This window comes from Opisthocomus hoazin, chromosome 4 (genome assembly GCF_030867145.1).
Source record: "Opisthocomus hoazin isolate bOpiHoa1 chromosome 4, bOpiHoa1.hap1, whole genome shotgun sequence".
NCBI lineage: Eukaryota > Metazoa > Chordata > Aves > Opisthocomiformes > Opisthocomidae > Opisthocomus > Opisthocomus hoazin.
In genome coordinates this window covers 33,564,211-33,588,026 of record NC_134417.1, presented here as the reverse complement: position 1 = coordinate 33,588,026, position 23,816 = coordinate 33,564,211, and the positions used below count along the sequence as shown (strand labels likewise).

The 23,816-nt window shown below is 42.9% G+C and overlaps 1 protein-coding gene across 1 annotated transcript in view; it reads left to right on the top strand.

Annotated features, from left to right (window-relative positions):
• Positions 1-23,816, top strand: part of CNTNAP2 (contactin associated protein 2) — a 1,116,355-nt gene that overhangs the window by 1,004,887 nt on the left and 87,652 nt on the right. Inside the window, exons 17-18 of the mRNA XM_075418555.1 lie at positions 12,779-12,997; positions 16,282-16,518. Of these exons, the coding sequence (XP_075274670.1) occupies positions 12,779-12,997; positions 16,282-16,518 (456 nt within the window). The remainder of the gene's footprint in view (positions 1-12,778; positions 12,998-16,281; positions 16,519-23,816) is intronic.

Genomic DNA, 23,816 nt, shown 5'->3' with positions numbered 1-23,816 from the left:
AAAAGATTTTCTGTGACTAACTGATAAGTTATAATGAAAGAGGTGTTTTTAATAATAATACAATTGTATCCATGATGCTTCAAATATTTATGCACACAATTATTTCAGATTATGTCAATTGACTGATTCAAGTCAATATAATTTTTTTCTCTTTAAGTCTTTGCGAGAACATTGCGGTAGATGCTAAATGTTCATGTAAAGTTTTGGCCATAGATTTTCCTAACACTTTGCAGCATTTCATCATGGTTTAAATGCCAGTTTAAAAAAAAAACAAAAACCACACATGTAAATAGTGATGAAAATTAGTTAATTTTTAAGTCACTCTCAGTTCAGTCCCTGTCTCTCTACCTTGCCTTGCTACAGTTGTTCTGAGAACAAGGAAAAGGGATATTTCTTCTCTTGATTTTTCATTCAGAAACCTTCCACACGTGTAATTTCTTATATTTTAAAAGAAAAGAAAAAACATTCATGTAAAAGTTTGTTAAAATGAACCTATTTTTTAAGAAGAGCATGAAGGCAGTCACTATCACAAGACTGCCATTATGCTGTCTTGCATAATTTAGGTTTTTATATCCTCTTGATCTAAACTTCTTGACTTTGTTTCTAAAATAGAGCTTGGACTACTGTACTGCATGTTGTCTCGTGCGTTACAGACAACTCTCTATTAGTACGAATTCTTAACAACAAGTGTTTTATACTATCAGAAATCTGTTCACTCACCCTTGTAGGTCTTCCACTGTTACAGCAGGGAATAGGAGTGGGTCTCCTGTTGGCTTTACAGTTCCTGAGACTCGTGCATAGAGTGAAGCAAAGCAGTTAAGAGAAGTTGTCTGAAGCAGGCAGGTCCCTCACTCACGTACCGGTCAGAACTGAGCACATGTGTCGTGTCCGTGCCCTCGATCCGCTGCCAGTGTGTGACAGGGGTTTGCTACCTCTCATCACCATGAAGGCAGAGCACACGTTTTTACCTCCAGCACGTCAGTTCTGTCTCCCGCTGTCTTGTACCACTACACGATACTCCAGCTTTGTATTCTTTGTAGATATTTTTTCCTGCTGCAGAATGCAAAAGTAAACAACATCAAAGACATCATCTTCCATTTTGGGGGGTTTACCCTGAATCTTGGCAACCGCAAGCGATTAGAAGTATAGTTCTGAGAGACGAACATCTTTGTCTAAACCTCTTGATAAAAGGGAGCTGCAATTAGGTGGGTCCATCTGCCCTGCCCTTCACACACCCCCTTTTCACATGCAGAGTTACTGTAGTAAAAGTGGAGTCATATTTTTGGATGGCCTTTTTTATTGTGTTAGTATAGTGCATAGTGCAGCAGGGTCGTCCGCCTGATGGTGACCCCTGGGCAGCCACAGAGCAGCCATGAAGAAGTGCTGATGAAACAGCCGCTACAAATGACAAAACCTGACATGGCCAGGCAGAAAAATCAATAAATTCAGATCATCATGAGCACCTGGCCAAATTTAAAAGTTTTTTGGTAGCTACCACCCAGGCATCTAAATACCTTTAGGAGTCTTAACCACAGTCTACAACAGAACCCACAGCTAATACCCAAACTACGGAAGAAGAACAACACTGCAGAAGAGGAAGACAAGCAGACAGGCAATGTGCTCTGTCTCAGAATCGCACCACAGGAGAGCGACAGTCTTGACGTCTACCTTTCAAGCCTTCACCAGACTCAACTAACTTTTGGTATGATGCACTGTTCGCAATTTTTGGCTGATTTTTATGCCATTTAAATGTGTGGTGTTCAAGGGGGATTTGATATCCGTTATGTCTGCTTGTGAGTACCCAGACCCATTGCTCAGCATTTTTAGAACCGTGCCAAATTCATAGCAATTTTTCATAGGAAAACAAGCTGCTTTCTCCTCTCAAAAATATCTCTGATACTTCAGCATGCTCAGACATAATCTGATTCTGTGAGTGTTAGCACCCACTTTTATTTTGCCTTTCATCCGACAAAGAATAACTACCCGTTACACGAAACCCTTGATATGCTGCATGGGAGAGCTCTGGCTTGATGGCTGTGATTCCCCCTTGTTGTGGTGTCTTCTGTTGCACAGGACCATTTCGGTTTCAGGGTAAAGCATTGCAGTTAAGAGGATATAATGAAGTGTATTCTAACCCTCTACGGACAGGAAAGCACACGCCTCCGCTCCTTTCCCACTCGGTGCACTGACTGCAGTTCCCTTTGTGTGAATCACCTCTCACAAAAGAGACCAGGAGATATTGCTGCTGTATTTTTTTAAGCTTTAGTGACTCTCATGAGATGAATCAACAAGGCCTTCGACTGAGTCACCGTTCCTTCCTTCCTTCCAAGCAGCTGAGTAGTTATTGGAAAAGGGCTGGCTGGCTGGGAGGCAGCATCATCTGCCTGAAATTGTATTGCCTTGGAAGTAAAGCAAGTAGGTATTTTTTCAAGCCCTGCTCTAATCACCTGATGTTTGACCTCAAACAAGTCATTTCACCTATCTTTGCTTTGGTTCCCTGTTTATGCAGGTCTGATAATATTATTTTTCATTCTTGATGTCCGTGGCTGAAAATTGCTACATCAACTAATATATAATCGTAGAGACATGAGAGTTGTTTCCAAGTGCTTATCTGCCAGACAGCTGGAGTGCAATTAGCATAACTGAAGTAATTAATAAATTATGATAATTAATAATTATCTTCTTAGGGCATGTTTGGCCTTTACATGATCTTTCATGAGAAAATTTGGTACTTTAATTGAAGTGCAACATTTTTTATCCCCCAAAGCAATCTAATCTACCGTGTAGGAAGACCAGTATTTCTGTTTGGTTGGTTGGTTGATAGTTGACTGCATTTTAGACTGAAATAAAAATAACTGATTCTTAGTCATTACCAAAATCAAATCCCTCCTTATCTTTCTCCTCACACAGATGCTTACTCATGATGAGGAAGGTGCTGTGTTCAGTTCTGCTTTCCCTTCATGTAGAGCTCCAGTCTAGTTATTGCTTTCCAAAACACTGCTAGTTGCCTGCGTAAGTGGTTGTCTGCCAGTAGAAAGTTAGAGAATTTGTGTCTCTCCACAAGGTGAGAGAAGCCATGACCATTCTTTTTACTGCTTTGTACCTGGAGAGCTTTTAGCCACTTGCAGGTAGCCTGTGAGCTTTGAAAAAGGTCGAGACAGATTTGCAGGAGTTAGAAGTTATCCCTCAGCTGCAGGCACGCAGCAGGCTGAACCACCCTAGGGAGAACTCAGGGCAGGATGGTAAGTCTGCACGGTGCTCTGCTCCAGCTGCTCCTCCAAAGGAGTAATCTAGCCTTGGTGTGCGTGGGGACGCGGTGGCTCACGGACATGATCACTCTCTACCAGGAACAAGCTGTAACTGAGAAGTGCTGCATCTAACAGGTACGCCTCTTTCCATGTGCAACTTCTTAACCTTTGGAGAGCGGACGATGGTAGCAAAGAGCCCGCTTTTAATGCTAGCGTTGTTGAAACGGTGCAGGTGTAAATGTGCACATGAGGAAATTACTCCACGCAGTGTTATCTGTTGCGTTAATTTGGCAGAAAATAAACCCCCTTGTGTTCTAACTCTCTTCACCGAAGCGAGAGGCTAGATGCGGCTAGGTTTAAATTCTGAGTGATGTTCAATTTGCCACTACCAGTCCAGTCGCGTTTGGTGTGTATATTAAACTACCACGATTCTGGATTCACTAATAGCAGTCTGCACCTTCAGTTGTGCTCATGAACTGGCACGACCGCGTTTGGTCACGTTCTGTGAGAAATTGTGACAACTGGCTACTGAAACAGTGCAGTTTTATTTGTGCAACAGGTATAGAGGATTTTTGAATTGCCGGTGATAGTGACTGTCTGCAAGAAAGCACGTGCAAATATAAAACGCGTGAAAAGGTTATAAATAATAGTAACTCTCTAGAGAGATTTCTAAGATTCCTGAGAAAAGCACTTAGTTTAAGTCTCACCCAAGGCATCCCAAGGCAGGGAGAAGCAAGGCTCAGCCCATCGGCAATCCCGGCTGTTGGAGGCAGTCTGAGGTGGAGTTTCCCTTGACTTGCTCATGGTGTTATCTTCTTTTCCCAAAATCCTCTATTTCCCTGGCTATTTTTATATCCTTTTACATTCAAGGTGGAGTTTGAGTGACTGTAGTCATACATACCTTTTATCATGATTGGTGTAAAATTCTCTCACTTCACGTTTAAAGGTATAGTTTACAAAAAATCGAGGGTGCAGACTCAAAGAGGGGTGGTTGCACCTCGGAGGCGGGTAGCCTTCGGGATGGCGGTGTGTTTTGGTATTAAAATGATACTAAAACGAGCAAAGTTCACGAGAGGATAGCACTTTGTCAAAGTTTCGAAAGCCTGTTGGCTCAGGGGGCCAGATGAGCTGCATATCAGTTCTAGAGGACCATCTCTTCCCGCTTTATCATCACGGAGCATGGCCGCGGAATCTTCACTCCGCTCCATCCTCTATGGTACATTGCAGGGAGTTGCTGTGTTGGTGGATTCTTCACATGCCTGCTGCAGCTGTGTCCCATCCTCAGAGCTCCTTTTGGTTTCATGCTTTTCCTCAATGGGTGAACACTGCTATGTTTTTCATATAAACCTTAATTTTCAGATGTAAAACCTTAATTTTACTAATAATTCCACAGTATCCTAGTCTATTATTCCCTTAAGTACTGAAAAATAAGAAAGGGGGGCAGAGGAGTGGAAATAGTGTTGCTAGCTGAACCCTTGCAAAACAGCCGGAGGGAAGCGCTGAAATGCACCTGCAGGTGTTTCAAAATGTGTAGGTAAGGGATGGATATTGGTGCAAGTGGCATGTGCACAACCAAATTAAGCTTGATGCTGCAGACTAGCCAACAGACTAGCAGAATAACGGCCTCTGATTATTTATTGCTTTATATATTTGCTTGTAACAAACTGTAATTTCTTCAACTTTCTTAATGCAGTCCAAGAGGACTAATCATGCACTGGAGAAAACTGGAGGACTTTGTGATTTACTTTCTGGAATGGAATTATGCAGGAGACAGCCATACTGCACACTTTCAGCTGCCAGAAATGTAGATCGCACTAGCAAAACCCTACTTAGCAGACAGCGTTAGAATCCCCCAGCCATGTGAATACAGACGAAAGTGATCTTGGTGCCATGCTTTAGAAACACACATTTACTGCGAGTGGTACACTGCTGGTAATTAACATACTTTTTAATTTCTTCCTTCTACCTCCTACTATCACTGTAGTCTTACCTAGCGTGAGCTTCAGCAAACCGGCTCACTGTTACGTTCTGATTCCATCCAGAGAGGCACATATTCAGCATTGGAGGTTAAGCAAGGGGAATGGAGGCAACAGGTGGATTATCATCAGCAAACTAATAGTCCTACCATCCATCAGCATTCTTTTTCACAGGTTGATCAAAAAAATTACAGTGGGCTTCAACTAGATCCGCACAGAGAGCTGTCACCCTCGCAGTGAAAATGTGTTTCCTGATGTTCAGTCTGTGCCCATTGCCTCTGGTCCTGTCACTGGGCACCACTGAAAAAATCCTGGGACCGTCTTCTTGATACCCTCCCTTCAGGTATTTGTGCACACTGATGAGATCCCTGCTGAGCCTTCTCTTCTCCAGGCTGAACAGTCCCAGCTCTCTCAGCCCTTCCTTAGATGTGAGGTGCTCCAGGCCCTTGGTCATCTTAGTGGCCTTTCACTGGACTCTCTCCATTATGTCCATGTCTCTCGTATACTCGAGAGCTCTGAACTGGACTACGCTACTCCAGGTGTGGCCTCACCTGTGCCGAGTAGGGGGGAAGGAGCACCTCCTTCAGCCTTCTGGCAGCAATCCTCCTAATGCAGCCCAGGATGCCACTTGCGTTCTTTGCCACCAGGGCGCATTGCTGGCTTATGTTCAGCTTGGTCTCCACCAGGATCCCCATCCTTTTCTGCAAAGCTGCTTTTCAGCCAGGTGACCCCCAGCATGTACTGGGGAGTGGGTTTTTTGCCTGCCAGGTGCAGGACTTTGCGCTTCCCCTTGCTGCACTTCATGAGGTTCCAGTCAGTCCATTTCTCCAGCCTGTTGAGGTCCCTCTGGATGGCAGCATGGACATCCCAGTTTTGTGACGTGCAAACCTGCTGAGGGTACGCTCTGCCCTGTCATCACCTAGATCATTAATAAAGCTTTGAAGGGGGTAGGAGCCAAGATTGACCCCTGAGGTACACCAGTAGTTACGATCTTTCCCACCTTCCGTCTTGTATCTGCCTTCTCTTCACTTGCCTTTTCCACAGTTTGTTTCTGTCATCTTCTCTCTCCAGTATTTCCCAGTACTCTGGGAATCCCAGCCTGTGGGAGTCCCAGCATTTCCCAGGACTATGCTGTGATGCAGTATGGTACTTCAATTTGTATATATGGAATATCTCAGATGAAGACCACAGGTGAGGATAGTGAATTTCAAGGACTCAGCATGGAGACAATAGGCAAAGATTATTGTACTAGAGGGAGTCTAATCCAACACAGGCAATGAAGGAACAAGAAGACAGCCAACTATTCACTCAGGCAACCAGATATGTGAAAATACATTTGAACAGTCATAAAAAGAAATGCTGAGAGAAGGATTTTAACGTATCTACTTCCCATTAAGCCAAAGATGCTTGGTTCCTGTAAACAGAAAGCTAGGATTTAGACTTATTTGTCTAGCTGTTGATATTACTGGCCCGGTTGTAAATCTTACTAGACAGAAGATGTGAAAGTATCATGGAAGAAGGACAATAATGTATTAAAAATGACAGCTTTTAAATATACAGCAAAACAATTTATTTGTGTGCATTCTTGTCTTATAATGTGACAACAGAGTCATATGCATAAGAAAACAGCAGCTTTTGCTGAATCAGGACAACGTCTCTCAGCAGATCGAATTCCCTGTCCGTTCACAAAGAAAATTCGCTGCCAGTTTGCAGCTGCCAGATGTAGATGCTGCACACAGCACAGGCTGAATCAAGTGCCTTCAGGCTGTACACGAAATGGTAGAGAAATGGAGGATTGGCAATAGGAGAAGGGTGGGCACTTCAGAGGAAGCACTCTTCTGCGTTCAACAAAGCCTTTTTCTTTGTTTTTCATTCCAATCTGGTTTTTTTGGTCTGCAGGATACTTTGAAAATTCCAAAATAAAAACATCATATCAAAACACATTGAAAAGGTCATAAGAAGCTTCAGACATTCTGAAGAGGTCTGTATTCCTGATGAATATGCAGAGGAATTTAATAAATCCTATTCACAATAGATTAGTTTCTCTAAGCTTTGCAAAAGACACCCTTGGATTTCTGTTTGCATTTTTTATAAATTTTTTCCAAACCTTTAATGGTTCGAGCCATTCAGTTGTACATATTTTCACTCCTTTACCTTGCATGTGTGTCAGTGCTTCCAGTCTGTACAGTGAACCCCCATGTTAGAGAGATACCTGAGCTAATTCTAAGATAGTATGTCCACATAAATCAGCACTCAGCTCTGCTGGGTTTGATCCTAGGTGCAGTATAGCCCCTCATTAGAACTAATTACTCTTTGGCACAGCATCATGCTGATGCAGCTGGGCAGGTTCCAGAGCTGGTTCATTCGGCACTTAGCTCAGGGATCAGCGCAGCCTTGGGCATAGATGTGCGCTGTCGTTTGGTCAAATGAATGCAGCTTTCGCTCAGGAGTTCAAATGACCGTTTTATTTGGGAATTAGATAAATGAGGAGATCTTCCAGATGCTTAGTCCAATTATTGTAAACACAGTCACAATTTTTGACAGCTACCTGATTATTAACAGACAGCCAAGCTACTCAGTAATTCCTGCATTGCAGTCAAGGAACTTGGATCAGCAATTTCTCTCTGAGATGTTGTTTTGATAGCTTTAATTTCTAGTTGTGTACCTTGAGGAGTGGCCTCCTCAAAGCAGGTCCTGTGTTCCAGTATGGCACCTCAGGGTAGCATCTGTAGCCCCTTCCATGTATTCTTAGCAGCTGGGAACAACCTGTCAATGCTGTTTCAGTATCAGCACTGGCATGGCCATCTCTCACCCCTGTGCAAACGAGGGCAGCAGGGCAGGTAATTTAGAGATAACTTTGTAAGACTATCTGTAAACTCAGCTGTCAGAGTGTAAGTGGGGAAGGTGAACAAGATAGTTGCTTTCAGGTCCTGGAAAGTCCTCTTTTCTATGCAGATCCTACTAAAGCCAGTGGAAAGAATTCCAGTGACTACTGGTACGAGACCTGATCTTAACCCTGGCGATGGATTCCATGTAAAGATTAATAAACCACTAGCTCTAGATATGTCTAGCATCTCTACCTGTTGATGAGGCTTTCATTCATTTTCAGTCATTTCACTGAATTCTGTCTGCTGGTTTAGTCCGTGAGCCCTTCGTCAGAGGTGTCTTTACAAATGAACTGTCAGATTGGCAGATGTTGCCCTTACGGAGATAGAATCATTTCAAGGTGTTGTTTCCGTGGAACAAGCAAGCAAAGTGGAGGGGGAAAATATCTGTCTGGTAGGTTTTAGTCTCCATTTTATAGCTTGTTGTTGTATCCTGTTTTACAACCAAGCAAGCGAGTTCCAATTCTAGCCGTAACAAGGCATTTATGTTCTAAGAATGGGATTTCAAAAGGATCCTAAAGAAGTTAGATACCATTCCCTTTGATGTAAGTCAACTAAAACATCAGTGAGTCCCATTGAAGGGTATAAAAACACATCAGGAGAGGTAAGAGAAACGAAGTAGAAGGGAGGAGATGAAAGCAAGTGTTTCAAGGAGAGGATAATGGAAGAGAAAGAGAGAAATAAGGAGACAGGCATACAAAACTGGTTGTGAGGATGGCTGTAATCCCTCCTCCTTTCTTTTCACAGCTGATGTGTCTTGAGCGCTTCCACCTACTGCTTAGCGTCTTCTGAGCACCCATCCTCCTGTCAGTGCTGCTTTCCTTGCTGGCAGCCTCATTATAGCTGGAGATCCTGGCCTGCAATTTCTCAACAAGAATCAAGCTAGGAAAACAGGAAAAAAAGAGACTTGAAACATAAGGAGATACAGGAAAATGGGAGACCTGGCTGTTCATAGATCGTGAATGCCAGAAAAGTCCGTCAGCTCATTTAGCCTGACCTTCTGCGTAGCAAAGGACGTAGAAGTGCAGGTGACTACCCGTGCAGCTGAGCCTCCGAACTTGTGTTTAACTACAGCATATCTACCAGAAAGCCTTGAAAGGAGGGAACCAGCAAATGCAGAATCCCACAGACAACACAGTCGTGTCCCTTCCTTTCTATGGGCAAATGCCTCGTAGATTTAAGATGAGGAAATTGTGGGATCTGAATAGAGCTAAAAACCAAGAACGTAGAGCAAAGAATGAGAAGGGCATTTTGTGTGCCAAACTTGCCCTTCTGTGTTCTGAACAGATGGCTGACAATGACCTGAGACCTTAGAAAACTGAGTCGATGAAAGAAACGTGTTCAGATTTAATTATATGTAATTGCACAAGGCACAGAAAGGGTAAAGCTAAGCCGCAAGCCTCAGTTTATGGAGTGAATATATGTGGCAGGAGCACATCAAAAATTCATCCTTGTTCAATTTTACGAAGTTCTCGTCACAAAACCTCGTACTGACTGAATAAACTAAACCCCAGATTTATTTTCTTTTTTTAATCATAATTAAGCAATTTCAGACATTTGTTCAATGTCTGATCCTGATTCTCATTTCTTCGAACAGCTGGTTGGAGTTTTCTGGTGTTTGGTGGAATGGAAAATAAAATGAACATGAGGAAAACAGTGTTAATACCACACAAGTGTTTCGGCTGTTGCTGAGCAGTGCTTGGACAGCATCAAAGCCTTCTCTCTTTCCCACTTCTCCGCCCTGTCAGTAAGCTGAGGGTAGTGAAGAAGTTGGAAGGGAACACAGCCAAGACAGTTGACCATTGGCCAAAGGGATACTCCATATCGTCAACAGCATGCTCAGCAGTTAAGCTGGAATAGAGGAAAAAGAAGGAGCAGAGGCAGCATGGTACGCTCAAAGCACTGTCCAACCTGACCTTTAACACTTCATTGCCCCAGTTCTTGCCTTGAGATTCAGGGACTCAAGTGATGTGAGAAGAGTAACTGCCTGTGAAAAATGAGACAAAAAAGTTGTTGAATACCTCAGCCTTCTCCGTGTCAGTTGTCACCAGATCCTCCATCTCATTGATTGAGAGGGGTACAATTTCTTTTGTCTTCCTTTTCGGACTAACGTACCTGATATCAGAAGTTCATCCATTGCTGTTAAGGTGCAAGTACCAATCCTTTTAGCTAGAGATGCCCCTTGATAGAGAATAGACTTAATCTGTAGACGCAAAAATTCATTCCAGTGGAAACTGAGAATGAAGAGTCAGAACGAGCAACATAACTTGTGAGATACTCTGTCATTCAGCCTCTGCTCATCTTCAAAGCTCTTTTCATTGACATACTTCATGGTTTTTTCAGTCCGTCAGTCTCGCAAACAAGTTTCCTCCCCTTTGGTTTATGATAGGCATGTTTTTAGGTTTCTTGGGGATGGATCAGCAGAGTCCATAGATGCTCTGCTGCCTTCTCTAACTTTCAGCATGGCAGCAGGTACATGCATGGAAAATGGCCTTTGATGAGAAGATTCTTCTGGAATGCTTTTCATTCCCTAACTAGAAGATGCATATAAAAATGTAATGTGAATTTATACAAATGGTACACTTACTTTTATGTCAGAGTGAATAATTTTGTCGAATAAGTACAAATTTCATTGGAAGTCTTTCAGGCTGTGATACAGGTTTCAGTTTAAAGCCATGCACAAAGCCAGACTACGCAGGCACAGAACTCCTACTTCAACTATCTCTATTTGCCAATTCTCTACATCTTCTCTCTTTTAAAGGAAGAAAAATCTTCCTTTAAAAAATTAGATAGGTTTTCATGCAGAAGACCAAGAGCTGGAGAACAAAAGAGCATTCTCACAGAGGTTTTCAGAATCCTGGATGTGGTTGTACTCAAGGTACCCATGAGCAATATCAGCAGAGCCATCAGTCTCCTCGGAATCAGAGAAAAGCTCTGCTGAGGGGTTCTCATTTTACAGGCTGGTAGACAGTCGGCTCTTGGGAAGCAATTCAAGCCGGACAGTGAACACTCCAGTGAAGAGATCCGAGGCAGTTGGTCAAAGCCAAAAGTAAAGGAGAATTAGACACACGCCCTTGAAGATAGACTTGAACACAACATACAGCTTAAGTACTGGGGAGATTTTACTGTAATTCCTGATTTGCCTGAGTTTATTGGCTGAAGTTATAAGACATAATAACATTAAAATGAAACATCTTTATTTAACGGCAAGCTTTAGCTCGTACAGATTTCCTGTCTTGTAAAGTGCAAAAGGCCAAACAGACTAAATTCATGGCTTATGAAAGGCTGTTCATTCAAGAAATGAAATTATTTTATTCAGCAGAGAACAGAGAGTACAACAGCAATAAAATATCCTTTTAATTTTTTCTTCTGGAAACAGCCAATTTTGTAGGAAAAAAATCAAAGGTGTCAATTGTATATGATTTGAAAGAACATTCTCTGTATAAAGTTTAGTCCTGTCCTTCCAGTTTTCAGAAAAACGCCTTTAATTCAGTCTGACATAACCTTGCGAAAATCCATTAGGCCATGTACAAAAATATTTCCCACTATTTATCAGTGTTGCTAGTGATAATGATCATGGAGTGGTGTTTCTGCCACAATTTAACAGCCTTGCTGAGTAAGATTTTTTAAAGACGGCTTTATTAATTCGACCAAACGAGAAACCACAGCTGTACTGGAACACTGAGACCGCAATTGGGCACCTGAGATTCTTCAGAAGAATTAAAAGGGTGCTGTGGCTTTTTTATTTTATATGTAAAGAAACCACATTAAATGTAACTCTTGCTTGTCTTTTTACTTCTGTCTGATATCCTTGTTTGTGAATGCTATCATTGGTAATCCATTTTTTGGTAACCCTTTCTTCTGACGTTTTGCTGCCACAATATAATTTACAGCCCCAAATTGTATAAACTAAGTGTCAGCAGGAAAATCAAAATTACATTTTTCATGTCAAAATCACCTGTATATTGGTAATCACACTCTCAATTTAATAATGAGCATCAATTACATAGTTTGCTGAGGATGACCTGGAGGAATGTCTGGTAGAGCCTAATGAACATTTGTAAAATGTCCAAACATGTTTTGAATCATCCACTATAAAGAAGAGCACTGCAGTGCTTGCTAAGAATCTTTCTTTTTCAGCCATAAAATCTCACATAGGTCATTACCACTGCATTGTTAGTTCATTGCAAAAAATAATTGCCCCTCAAAAGAAAAAAAATATACTACTTCTGCCGTATGTTTTTAACAAAATGCATATTTCCCTAAAAAAAACCTATGGAAACTGGAAAGCTGCAGAAATCAAAAATTAATGTTGTTGTTTCAGGGTCTGTTGATGTTTTCTTCCAGTAGCTGGTGAATATGTTTTTCTAATATTATTGAAATTATTAGTGGAAATAAAAAATCCTTTTCGAGGATATAATTTATTCTGGTTAAATTTTACAAGCCAAACTGACTTGATTTCCATCACATGCTATGGAAACTTTACACAGTGACTTCCTAGGAAATTCTTTAACTCCTACTCAAGTCAGAAGGAACTGAATGTGCTTATAAATTCTGAAAGGTGGCTGAGCAGTGCATATTTCTAGTAAATATGACTCCGTGCTGGTTAGGAATTATAAGTGAATTTGTTCACAGTGTCAGATGGGTTCCCTTTTGCTTGGTGTTTCAGCTGCTGCAGAGGTTTCCTTTTCATTTGACGTTGGAAATGGGCCCGTGGAAATTGTCGTTAGATCTCCCAACCAGCTCAACGATGATCAGTGGCACCGGGTCAACGCCGAGAGGAATGTCAAACAGGCCAGCCTGCAGGTAGACCAGTTACCCCTGGAGGTGCGGAAAGCACCCACGGAAGGACACACGCGACTGGAATTGTACAGCCAGCTCTATGTCGGTAAGATTCGAAGTGGGTAACCGGGCTTTGCTGACATATGCTGAACACCCTTTGCCTTGTGTCTTCCCAGCAAGTTAGTTTAATGTGGGAAGCTGCGCTCCTGAAGCACTTGCATGGCAGCACGGGGGCGGGGGGGGGGGGGGAGAAAAAGAAAATACTAACATGTCCATAATTACAGAAATAACAAGATCAACTAAGAGAAAGATATTCTGTGCTGGCAACTTGTCATTTTTGTCTTTCCCCACCTGCAGCTCCTGTTTGAAAGTGCCTCTGGCAGGCGGTAGTGCCAAACTCTTTTTGCCTAGTGCTTCTTTCATACACACACATGTGTTTATTCACCACAGAGGTGACAAATTCTGCATAGCTCTTGCCAGGCCTGCATGTGCCTACAGTGCCCATCCTAGCTTCAGCAGTACTTTCAGCCTCTTGAGGTTTGATCATTGCCTGTGCTTTTGTGTTGGTGGCTCTCGATGCAGTCTTCTCCCTGGAGTCCCATGGGCTGTTTGCCCGTTCGGTGCAGGAAAGCATCACGCAGAGTTACACACATGCATTCCCTGGAACCAAATCAGTCCAGCTGCTTTCTGGAGCTGCTGGTCCCTGCAACATCTCGGGCAGGCAGTTTCAGCAGCACTTGTGTTTCTCTGACCGTTAGCCCTGGGGCTGCGAAGCGTGGAGAAGCCAAGTGCCGTTACCTGGAATCAGAACTGCATGAAATCTTGAGCAAAGAAGCACTGTCCTACCTCTCTAGGTATCTGTGAAGAGGAGAATAGGGAAAGGGAAGGAAAAAAAAGACCTTATCTCATTTTTTTTCCCATGTTGGTCAGGCTTCAACCACAGAAATGAATTAAAATGATGTTTAAAGCCTTCGTTGCCTTAGTAAGCAGCGTGGTCACTGCAAATTGTGTATAATGTGTCACCAGATATGCAGTCATTGTGTACGAGCTCAGATTCTCTTTTACTGCTGACTGAGAGCCCAATAGAAGGCAGTTTCATAATAAGCTGAAATGTGAAGTTTGTTTAGAAGAGGGAACCATAACCTTTTAAGAGGAATACCGAGCCTTTTGCCAAAACCAGGAAGAGCTGGATTTTTTTCCCAGACTGAGTTCTTGGGGAATTGTTAATAATGATGATTTTTATTGGTAGTGTTGAATTAACCGTTGCACTCGCAATGTTTTGTAATACCTAGTACCTTTATTGCCAAAAACTGCCTGTCCAAGTCTACACCAGATTTTCTTTCTTTCTGAATCATAGCCATGTCATATAACAGGCTTGGGGCGGACCTGCTGGAGAGCAGCTCTGGGGAGAGGGACCTGGGTGTGCTGGTGGATGACAGGTTAACCATGAGCCAGCAGTGTGCCCTGGCTGCCAAGAAGGCCAATGGGATCCTGGGGTGCATCAAGAGGAGTGTGGCCAGCAGGACGAGGGAGGTTCTCCTTCCCCTCTACTCTGCCCAAGTGAGGCCCCATCTGCAGTACTGTGTCCAGTTCTGGGCTCCCCCATTCAAGAAAGATGAGGAGCTACTGGAGAGAGTCCAGCAGAGGGCTACGAGGATGGTGAGGGGACTGGAGCATCTCTTCTACAAGGAAAGGCTGAGGGAGCTGGGCTTGTTCAGCCTGAAGAAGAGAAGGCTGCGAGGGGACCTTAGAAATGCTTACAAATATCTTAAGGGCGGGTGTCAGGAGGATGGGGCCAGACTCTTTTCAGTGGTGCCCAGCGACAGGACAAGGGGCAATGGGCACAAACTGAAGCAGAGGAAGTTCCAGCTGAACATGACAAAGAACTTCTTCCCTCTGAGGGTGACGGAGCCCTGGCCCAGGCTGCCCAGGGAGGTTGTGGAGTCTCCTTCTCTGGAGATATTCAAGACCCGCCTGGACGCGGTCCTGTGCAGCCTGCTGTAGGTGACCCTGCTTCGGCAGGGGGGTTGGACTGGGTGACCCACAGATGTCCCTTCGAACCCCTAACATTCTGTTTATTCTGTGATTCTGTGACTGGGTGATTGGAGGACACATCTCTAAGAACAGAGCTTCTGATTTAAATCATTGCCCTGAGTCAGGCAGAGAATCGATTGGAGTTGGGGTGCCCCAAATAAACACCCTGAACATTGGGGCCTGGATAGTAATACCGAGCAAGAATTGTTTCAGTGCTTCCTGTTCCACGTTCTGTAGAATAAATATACATTCTTTGGGCCAGCAAGAGAGCCTGAGGAAGGAGAACTTCATGCCCTAATGTCCTAACTCACTGGGAGGGGAAAGAAGGGAATGAGATTAATTAGGGGGTTTTTGTCACTGCAGTGTGTATTAGTTCACGTAGAACCTCACCAGAATGCCCTCTGCCCTGTGCCCTCGGCAGGGACCGAGCGTTGCCTCTTCTTACTCCAGATCATCCGGTTACCGAGAGCTGGTTTGAAACAGACTTTTCTCTTTGGTTTGCATGTAGTCCTCTTCCCGGCTCAGGTAAATGTCAGCCTCTGTGCTCTGTGGTGCTGAGCATTCAGAGCTCCTCAGGGACTCTGCAGCACCTGCAGCACTGCGGTAATCGAGGAGATGAGAGCATGAGGAGAAACGATGACAGCCACTCGTTGTTATTTGCTTGCATTTTTTAAGGTTATTTTGTTTCTAATCCAGCCCCAGATAAGACTTTCCTAATGGAAATCACATTTTTCAGGAAGTGTTTACCAGAGGCAGAAAAGGAGCAGTTCTCATCGACTGCTAAGAAAAGCCATCTCAAGCCAGATTTTCAAATGTAGCTCTCCAGCTTACGTCCTTCAGCCTATACTCAAGCAACTAAACAACATACCCGATGCTGTTTGCAAATGAAATCTCTATTTCCTATTGCAACTGAGAGTGAGGATTTAAATGTTGTCCTTCTTTCCTCATTGTGGCTTTGAAAAACAGAACACTGTATAACATATTATGGCATTATTAGTAGTATCCATCATCAGTAATCATATGGAGAGTAAGGCTATATCTCAGTAATAGAGGCAAGCCCATTTCTTCCACTGTTAACTCTAAAAATCTTGAAGTTGAAATGAAATTAAGTCTTACAGTAGAGGGCTAGATCATCTAGTATCGAACCAGTGTCAACCCAACACACCTAGTATTTATGCTTACTTACGGTATGGTATCAAAAGGTTACGTTTCATTGTCATTAGGGCAGGGCAATTCCTTGCCTTTACATAGAAGTTACTTATTTCCAGCTGTTGTCAGAAGCTTAGCAGGATGTTTCATGTAAAGCAACAACAAAATCTGTCCAGTGCTGTCTCACAGTTTTATATTCCGTCTCAGGTGCTGCAGGAGGCCAGCGAGGCTTCCTAGGTTGCATTCGTTCGTTAAGGATGAACGGGGTGACACTGGACCTGGAAGAGAGAGCGAAAGTCACACCAGGGGTGAAGCCTGGCTGCTCCGGCCATTGCACGAGCTATGGGATGTACTGCGCCAACGGTGGTAAATGTGTTGAGAAATACAACGGCTACTCCTGTGACTGCTCCACAACTGCCTACGATGGACCGTTCTGCATTAAAGGTAAGTGCTGTAGTGCGGGAAGCAGAGTACGGGAGAACCGTCTGCCTGAGAAAAAGCAGAATAGAATCAATGCTTCAGCTTTTAGTAATTAAACAAGTAAATCTTCTTTACTACTTCTTACAAACAAGTCAAATTATGCACTCAGGATTTAAATGTGATGATTTAAAACCACATCTCTCATTAGCACTAATATATGTTACCTATTTAAATCAAATAACACAACCACAAAATACATCAGGAACGCCCGCAGTCGTAGCAGGTCTGGCAGACTGTATTCCATAGTCTTGAGCTGTTGAACGATAAATTCCTCCTAGCACAATGTCACGGTTACTTCTTTAGAAAAAAAAACGATTTAAGCAAAAGCTAACTAGTCTCATTCAGAAATGTATTTGGTGATGCATAGATGGGAGCTTTGGGTTGTATACCTTATAAATTGTGAGGCCAGCATTTGGAATAAAAATGTTATCCATCCGTAACCAGCTGAGTTCTTTCAGTAGCTCAGACTGGGTTAGAAATTGAACTTGCGAGGGTGAGGGAAGGTACAGAGCTCCCACGTCTGTGTCAGTCGTTTGTAAATGCCAAAAGCACGTTCTGAAGATTCAGAATCAATGGTTGTCCTTATGCCTGCATAAGAAAGACAGACAAGGAGGGAGGGAGAGAGAGACCTTACATACAAAGAAAAAAAGTGAGAGTGAAGATGCCAATTTATTTCCATGTGGTTTTTCTTATTTTGACCAGGAATGATTGTGACAAAGGAAGTACTCATGGGAATATAATTTTCCAAATGTTTGCACGGTATGCAGGCTTTGTGGCCGTTCGTTTGTTTCCCTTACATTTCATAGGATATGCTCATTATATTCTTGAAGTATTCTTCTCAACACCACTAAAGGTTTTGTCGCATTTACTTGAGGTGCGAATATCTCTCAGCAGCTCTCTTTCACTGTGCTGTTATTGGTACACAAAATCATCCAGTCTGTTGCTTTTCCTAAGAATTTTAGAAGTTTTCCCAAAAGGTACCAACCCTACAGTTTCAACTGAAAAAATGTGAAGGCTCTTCCCGTCAGTATCTGTGACGCCAAAGAAACCTCTGGTCTCATAAACTGCTCTTCGGCTTTTATCTTACCCGTTGTGCTAGGAGTCCTGCGGGCAGTCGGAATTGCTTGTCGCCGGCTTCTCTTAATGAACCTGGCTGGGCAGTAGGAGAACGCTCCTGTCCTTCGACGTTCTGGTTTCCAGCTCCTTCTGAACTTCACTTGTTTTTTTTCCAAGTTAAACTTGGAGAATTACTTTGCAAATACCCATACCCTACTCCCTTCCAGTCACATTTAGAGGAAACCAAGTTTATAACAGAAAGAGTCTTTTAGCCTGATGCTGGGTTATGGACTGTATTTTCTCCTCGCACGCTTCTGCAGCCTTCATTTATATCCATACACATCTGCCCTCGTTTCATCTTCTCGTAACAGAGCTTTGCCCATTGCTGGTGTTCCTCACACATTGGAGTACCCTCTTCTATAAGCGAAGGGATTGTTTTCACATCACCAGGTATTCTGATGAATCTCTGGTGTGATGATTGTATAAATTCCAATAAATACGATGTATTTCTAGTGCAGCGGCAGTGAAGCAGCTGCTGCTCTAGGTCGTGGCTTCCACTGTGCTTGCATGCAGGACTTTCATCAGGTTTGGCTATGCTGTGTTGTTTCAAAGACAGTTTATAAAGCGTGGGCATCACATTCAGGACTGTGCATGCAGTAAGTCCTGGGCATGTGAGGACAGTGATTTCAGTTAATTTAGCAAATGGTTTGTCACAAGTTGAAGAATGGTAATGCGTATTTGGTATTTCTGTTCACTAGCACAGTCAGGTTAGAGGAAACCCATGTAGGGTGGAAGTGGGTCGGTCTCTTAGAGGTCACACGTGTTGACTCAAAAAGTAAAAAAAAACAAAAGAATTGCTGCCATGCCAGATTCAGTGAATTCACTTTTTAATTTTTTTCTGTATTGCCAAAGCTCATCATGCTGGCTTTTATTTGTGTTTTTCTGTTTCTCCTATGGATAGATAAACCCCCAACTTCTGCCAAAACTAGCTCTAAGCTGAAGTGTTTTATTTTTCCTGGATGTGGAGCAAACAGAATAAAAAATACTATTAGGGGAAGAGTTGAATACCTAGCACAGATAAACCCTGGTTTTGGCTGGCCTGTAAGCTCTGTCATAGCAACAGCAGTACTATTATACTGTATTATACTGTAATATTTTCCTTGTCAGCCTCCCAGTACAGGCAAAGGCCCAGAGCTCTGATGGTGATACTTTGGGCACGCAGTAAAACTTGCTGCAGGCTACTGCTGCTGGGCGGTACTGGGTCACACAGAGGAATTCATGCTGGCGTGGGGATCTCTGTGCCACACAGTGTTGTGCCATTTAAATAGGACATCAGATCTCTGCTTTAAATATCAGTACTATTCCAGGCTAAAAATATCTCTCTACATCCTTAAGACCTTGTGTACGAAGTGCCAATTACTGATTTCATATCTGCTGGTGCTGAAAACTGATGTACTCATCTAGAATATCCCCAAGTATGACGTAGCGTGGGTGACTTCATGGGGCTTCTCGTAGAAAAAGCAGTGTGGCGCTGGGATAAAGTTAGAGAATAAATTAAACACAAAATAGCCTGTGTTTGGGGCATCCTGTGATCAAAAGAATTATAAAACCTCTGTAACAAACAGTGCTTATAACGAGATCTTTAAAATTAGAGTTCAGTTTCAGCCCATGAAATTTTGCATTGTAAATTTTATTTTCGTTAAGCCTTTTAGATCAAGTAAAGCGCAGGGACATCTTGTGCATGTTGTCAAACTCCCTAGGCTTGTGAAAGAAGGGACTCCTACATTTGCTTGCTAATAACAGCTCCTGGAATCTTCTACCATGTCTTCTTGGTCCGTGAGACAGCACTGGATAGATCTACTAGATACAAAGGGCAAAGGTACCGGAGTAACAGCAGCAAAATAAATACTGGCCAGATAGATTTAATTTAAAAAAATTTATAAATTTTTTTAATTTTATATATTTAATTACAAAATAAATACTGAGAAAATATATTTAATTAAAAAAATTTATAAAAATTATAAAATTTGTTGGAAAATAGCAGGGAATCTTTCCCTGCTTTCCCTGTAAAATACCAATATTACCTAAATTGTATTTTAGTTGATTTGGATGAAAACACCGCAATTCTGATGTTTCGATTCATTTTTTATTAATGCTTTGACACTTTCCCCTCTCTGAAAGCACTGAAATGTCTGTGGCCGTGTTTTTAAAGATTATATTCTCTGTTTTTCATTAATTCCATTCTTTATAGCAAGGACATTCTTGAGCACTGCTCTGGCGTTTGTGGTTCTCTGCCCTGCACCACAGCGTGCAGCTGGATGCTGTGGTGTTGGGTGAGGCTGATGTGAAGCAAGCGAGAACATACTGCTTTGTTACTTTTGCTAGGAATTCGCATCAGCTGCCAAGAAATAACAAGGTTAGTGCTTTGCACAGTGAGCTAGGGCTAGTTTTCATTATTTTACTCCTCTGAGTAAATCTTCCGGGCCAAGCAGCTCTGTTGATTTGATAATCAGTAGCGCCTGACTTTTTAAGTCATCAGATTTAAACCGAAGACGAGATATTACCAGAAAGATATGCTGCTCAGCAGGAGTGAAGGGTGGCATAATACAATACTTTTCAGTACGCCGCAGTCTTCTCTTCCTGGTGATTTTAATTTATCATGGGAAGTTTTTCTTATCCAAAAATTTTGTTTCGATATTGAAGTCACTTCCTCGTGGTAAATTTTTGGGGGTTGGTTAAATACTGCAACTGCTAGCAGAAAAAAGTTGTAGGAAAAATCAAAGAAGAAAACCCATTACTATAAGGAAATCACCATATAGTGGTTCGTAAGTAATAAACACATCTCACAATAAGAACAAGCATCGCATATTGTGGATTCCTTTGCTGATGAAATCCATTTTTAGAGCCACTGATTGATGACTGACAAGAAATTGCATTGTCTCCAGCCTTATTAGCAGCAGAGCACAAGGTGATTGATGTGGTAGTGGCCTGGAGATTACACTGTGTTTTTAGAAGGACAAAAAAAAAGTGCAAAAATGCAGTCTGACATCTATTTTAACTTTATTTTTGTTTTGTGTCTGGGGCATATGCAATTGGCTTCACTTCTTTCACTGCTCAGAGAAATTGTTCTGAGGAGTAGCTGCGGTGCTTCTGCAGTCCTTCAGATTGCTTTCTGACCTTTTCCTGTCCTTTGCTGAAGTGTAAATTCCCTTTTTTTTTTTTTTTCTCCCACAGCTGTCCTATCATCATAAAAGCATTTCTGGGAAAACAATTAATTTTTGTTCCTTTAGAAAACAAACTCTGTCCTTGCTTTAAACAAAAAGAGCGAAGGTCAAATGCTGAAATGGCTACGCAGGGCGTGGGGCAGCCCCTGGATCCCCCAGGGAGACAGCGTTCCTCCTTGGGGTGTTGGAATGCTGTGGATCAGCTGTAGGAGAAGAAATTGCCCACCACCAACAGAGTGTGGCCAAAAAAACGCCCAATTAAATGGCTGGTGCTGTGAGTCGTGTGCCTTCGGGTGTGCTGGAAGGGTCAATTCAAAGCGTCCCGGTTGCTGTGAGGTTGCTCGGTTTGCATCAGCAAACACCAAGGAGATGAGCGCGGTGTATACCCTTCTTTCTTTCTTTCAAGTAAAGCTGAGATTCACGGTGTGAATTACTGCAATCCTGATGTCAGTGCCTGAACTAAACCCCTTCAGGTTTGTTTCTATATTCGCATGAACCCTGAAAGCCCTTACAGTAGTATTGTCACGGTCAGATTTCCTTCCTTTCTTGCTCCCTTCTCTGCCTCAAAGAGAAAAATCAGCTTTTCGCTAGGCTGAGTGGATGCAAAAAAAGACATACCAGATCTGGCGCTACGGCACATGGGCGCAGCAGCTCCGCGCCCGTCCACAGACTCTTGGAGTGACACCTCATCGCCTCCAAATTCTGCCCTGGTAACGCCCCTTCGATTCCCGTTATCCTGCTTGTTGCAAATACATTTCATTGCTTTGTTGCAAGTGATGGGGAGATGATTGTTCGAGTGGTTTGAAGTAACTTAACTTCTTAGTTTTCTTTGTTCCTGATCCAAGAATCTGGAAAATGAAGGCAGCATCACCTCCCACCTCCCCAAAAATTCTGCTGTTCACAACATGTTCATTATCTGTTAGCCGAAAGTTGTAGCGGAAATTTTCCTTGGGCTGGGAATGTTAGGCTCCCGGTCCACTAAGTCTGAATGCTGCAGCCAGGTTTTTCTACCTGTAGATCGAACTTCAGGACTTGGGTCTTAGCCTCTAGTGAGTAAATAGATATACTCACAAAGTATATATATACTTTGTGAAGCTATTCCGTTCTGCTGTCCTGTCAATACTGCCTTATCAAACACGCACAGTTATGCGCTAGTGCTTTGAAAATTGCATTTCACTGAAGTTGCAAGAATTCTTTTATTAGGAAAAAACATGCTTTTTTTCTTTTTAAAGCAAAACAAACATTCCCCATGCTACATCCTACTGCTGTACTTACATATCTCAAAGATACATGAACCTGATTATAAACTGAACTTGCTGGCCCACTGACCACCCATAATGAACTACTTATAAAATGGAAGTATTATTCTGTGTACAGAAAGCAAATAAATCAGGGTACCAAGTTAAAAAATACAAAGTCCGAACTCAGCAAATGGGCTAAACTTTCAGTTTGTTTGTCAGCTGCCTCTGGTAGGCCTGCTCTGGTGTCATTGCCCGCTGAACGCGGATGTTTTATGAGAGATGAGCAGAACAGCTTGGGCAGCACTGCAGGCTGCTGCGCGCCTGTGCGAAGGCAACTGGGAGATTTGAGGTTCTCGCCGGAGACACCCGTGTGCAAGATTTATACACCTGCATGCTGTTGGGAGTGGTATTGGCACCTCACAAGCTGAGAAGGTATTTATCTTTACAGTAGCTCGGTGGTGCGAGGAAATGTTTTGATTACGGTAATGTAGAAAGCAAGCGAGGTCATGGGGGAAGCAAGGAGCTGCACACTTTTAGAGTGGATACCTGTGGTACAGGAAAGAAGCGAAGCCAGATCTCACCTGTCAAAGTTGTCGCTCTGAATAATGCGCAATCATCAAATGGCAGTCTCTAATATTTCTCAAAATGGCTTTTGCAAAGCTGCAGGTTTTTCTCTGAGGTTACCTAGAGAGCACCTCCAAAGACTGCCCGGCAGGAAATTGTGAAACCCGATCTGTTGGATATTTAACATTACATTTTTCTTCATCCATCCTGTTTTGCTTGGTGGGGGTTTTTTAACCGTTATGGATATTTCCATTAGAAAAGGAGCTGGATTTTCATTGAGATTCAGCAGAGAATACACAGCACAGGTTGCCATTCCCTGATTGTGCGTCTGCTGTCCTAGACATCAATTCAAACAGCTGTAGCTATAGAAAGATCTGTAGTAATTTCACATCGGTGCAGAGGGAACCACAACTGCGATTTTCCTGACAGTTTTAAGCTTTCCTTGGCATGTACACTTCTGTCCAGGTATAGCAAGGTAGAATACAAGGCACCTGCTTTACAGGGCTATTGCAAAAGAAGGTTCAGAGCTCAGCCTTGCTTAGGCAGAATCTACCTGTTGGCATTGAGTAGGGGGGCTTGGAGGTGCAATGAATCAGCTGGCTTAACCCCATCCTCTGTGTCACATCCTGTTCTGCTGAAGGTAGCGGGGAACTTTGCATGGACTTGTGATCAGGCCCCATAGTTTCACTGGTGCGCATGATTTTACATATCCCACCGTTCTGATGGTCATTTGTTGAAGAAAGCTTTTTCTTATAATGAGTACTGATATATTCATACAGAAGAAGCAAACCCTCAATGGGTTTATATTCTATTAATGCCAGCAAGCGTTTGCTGTATTGTGTTTTACTCCACATGTAGAAACTTCAAACATGCATCACAAATCATGACAGTAACAGCAGCCAGAATATGAGACTGGACAATCACATCCAGGACTCCGTGCGGGGAAGACATAGCACTGGGCACTGGCAAGCAGCATCAGAGAGTAGTATTTTTAATTTACCGAACCTGAGCAGGGCCAAGGAGGCGTTTGGGGTCTGCAGACGGGGCATGCTTATGGCGATGAGAAGGCACATCAGCTTTGTGAAACAAAGAGGAGAGAGTTCTCCTCTGCTGCATTTTTCATCTGTCCTGGCCGGGCTTCATCATTGTCAGGATTTTGTCTCCAGCTTCTCTGAGG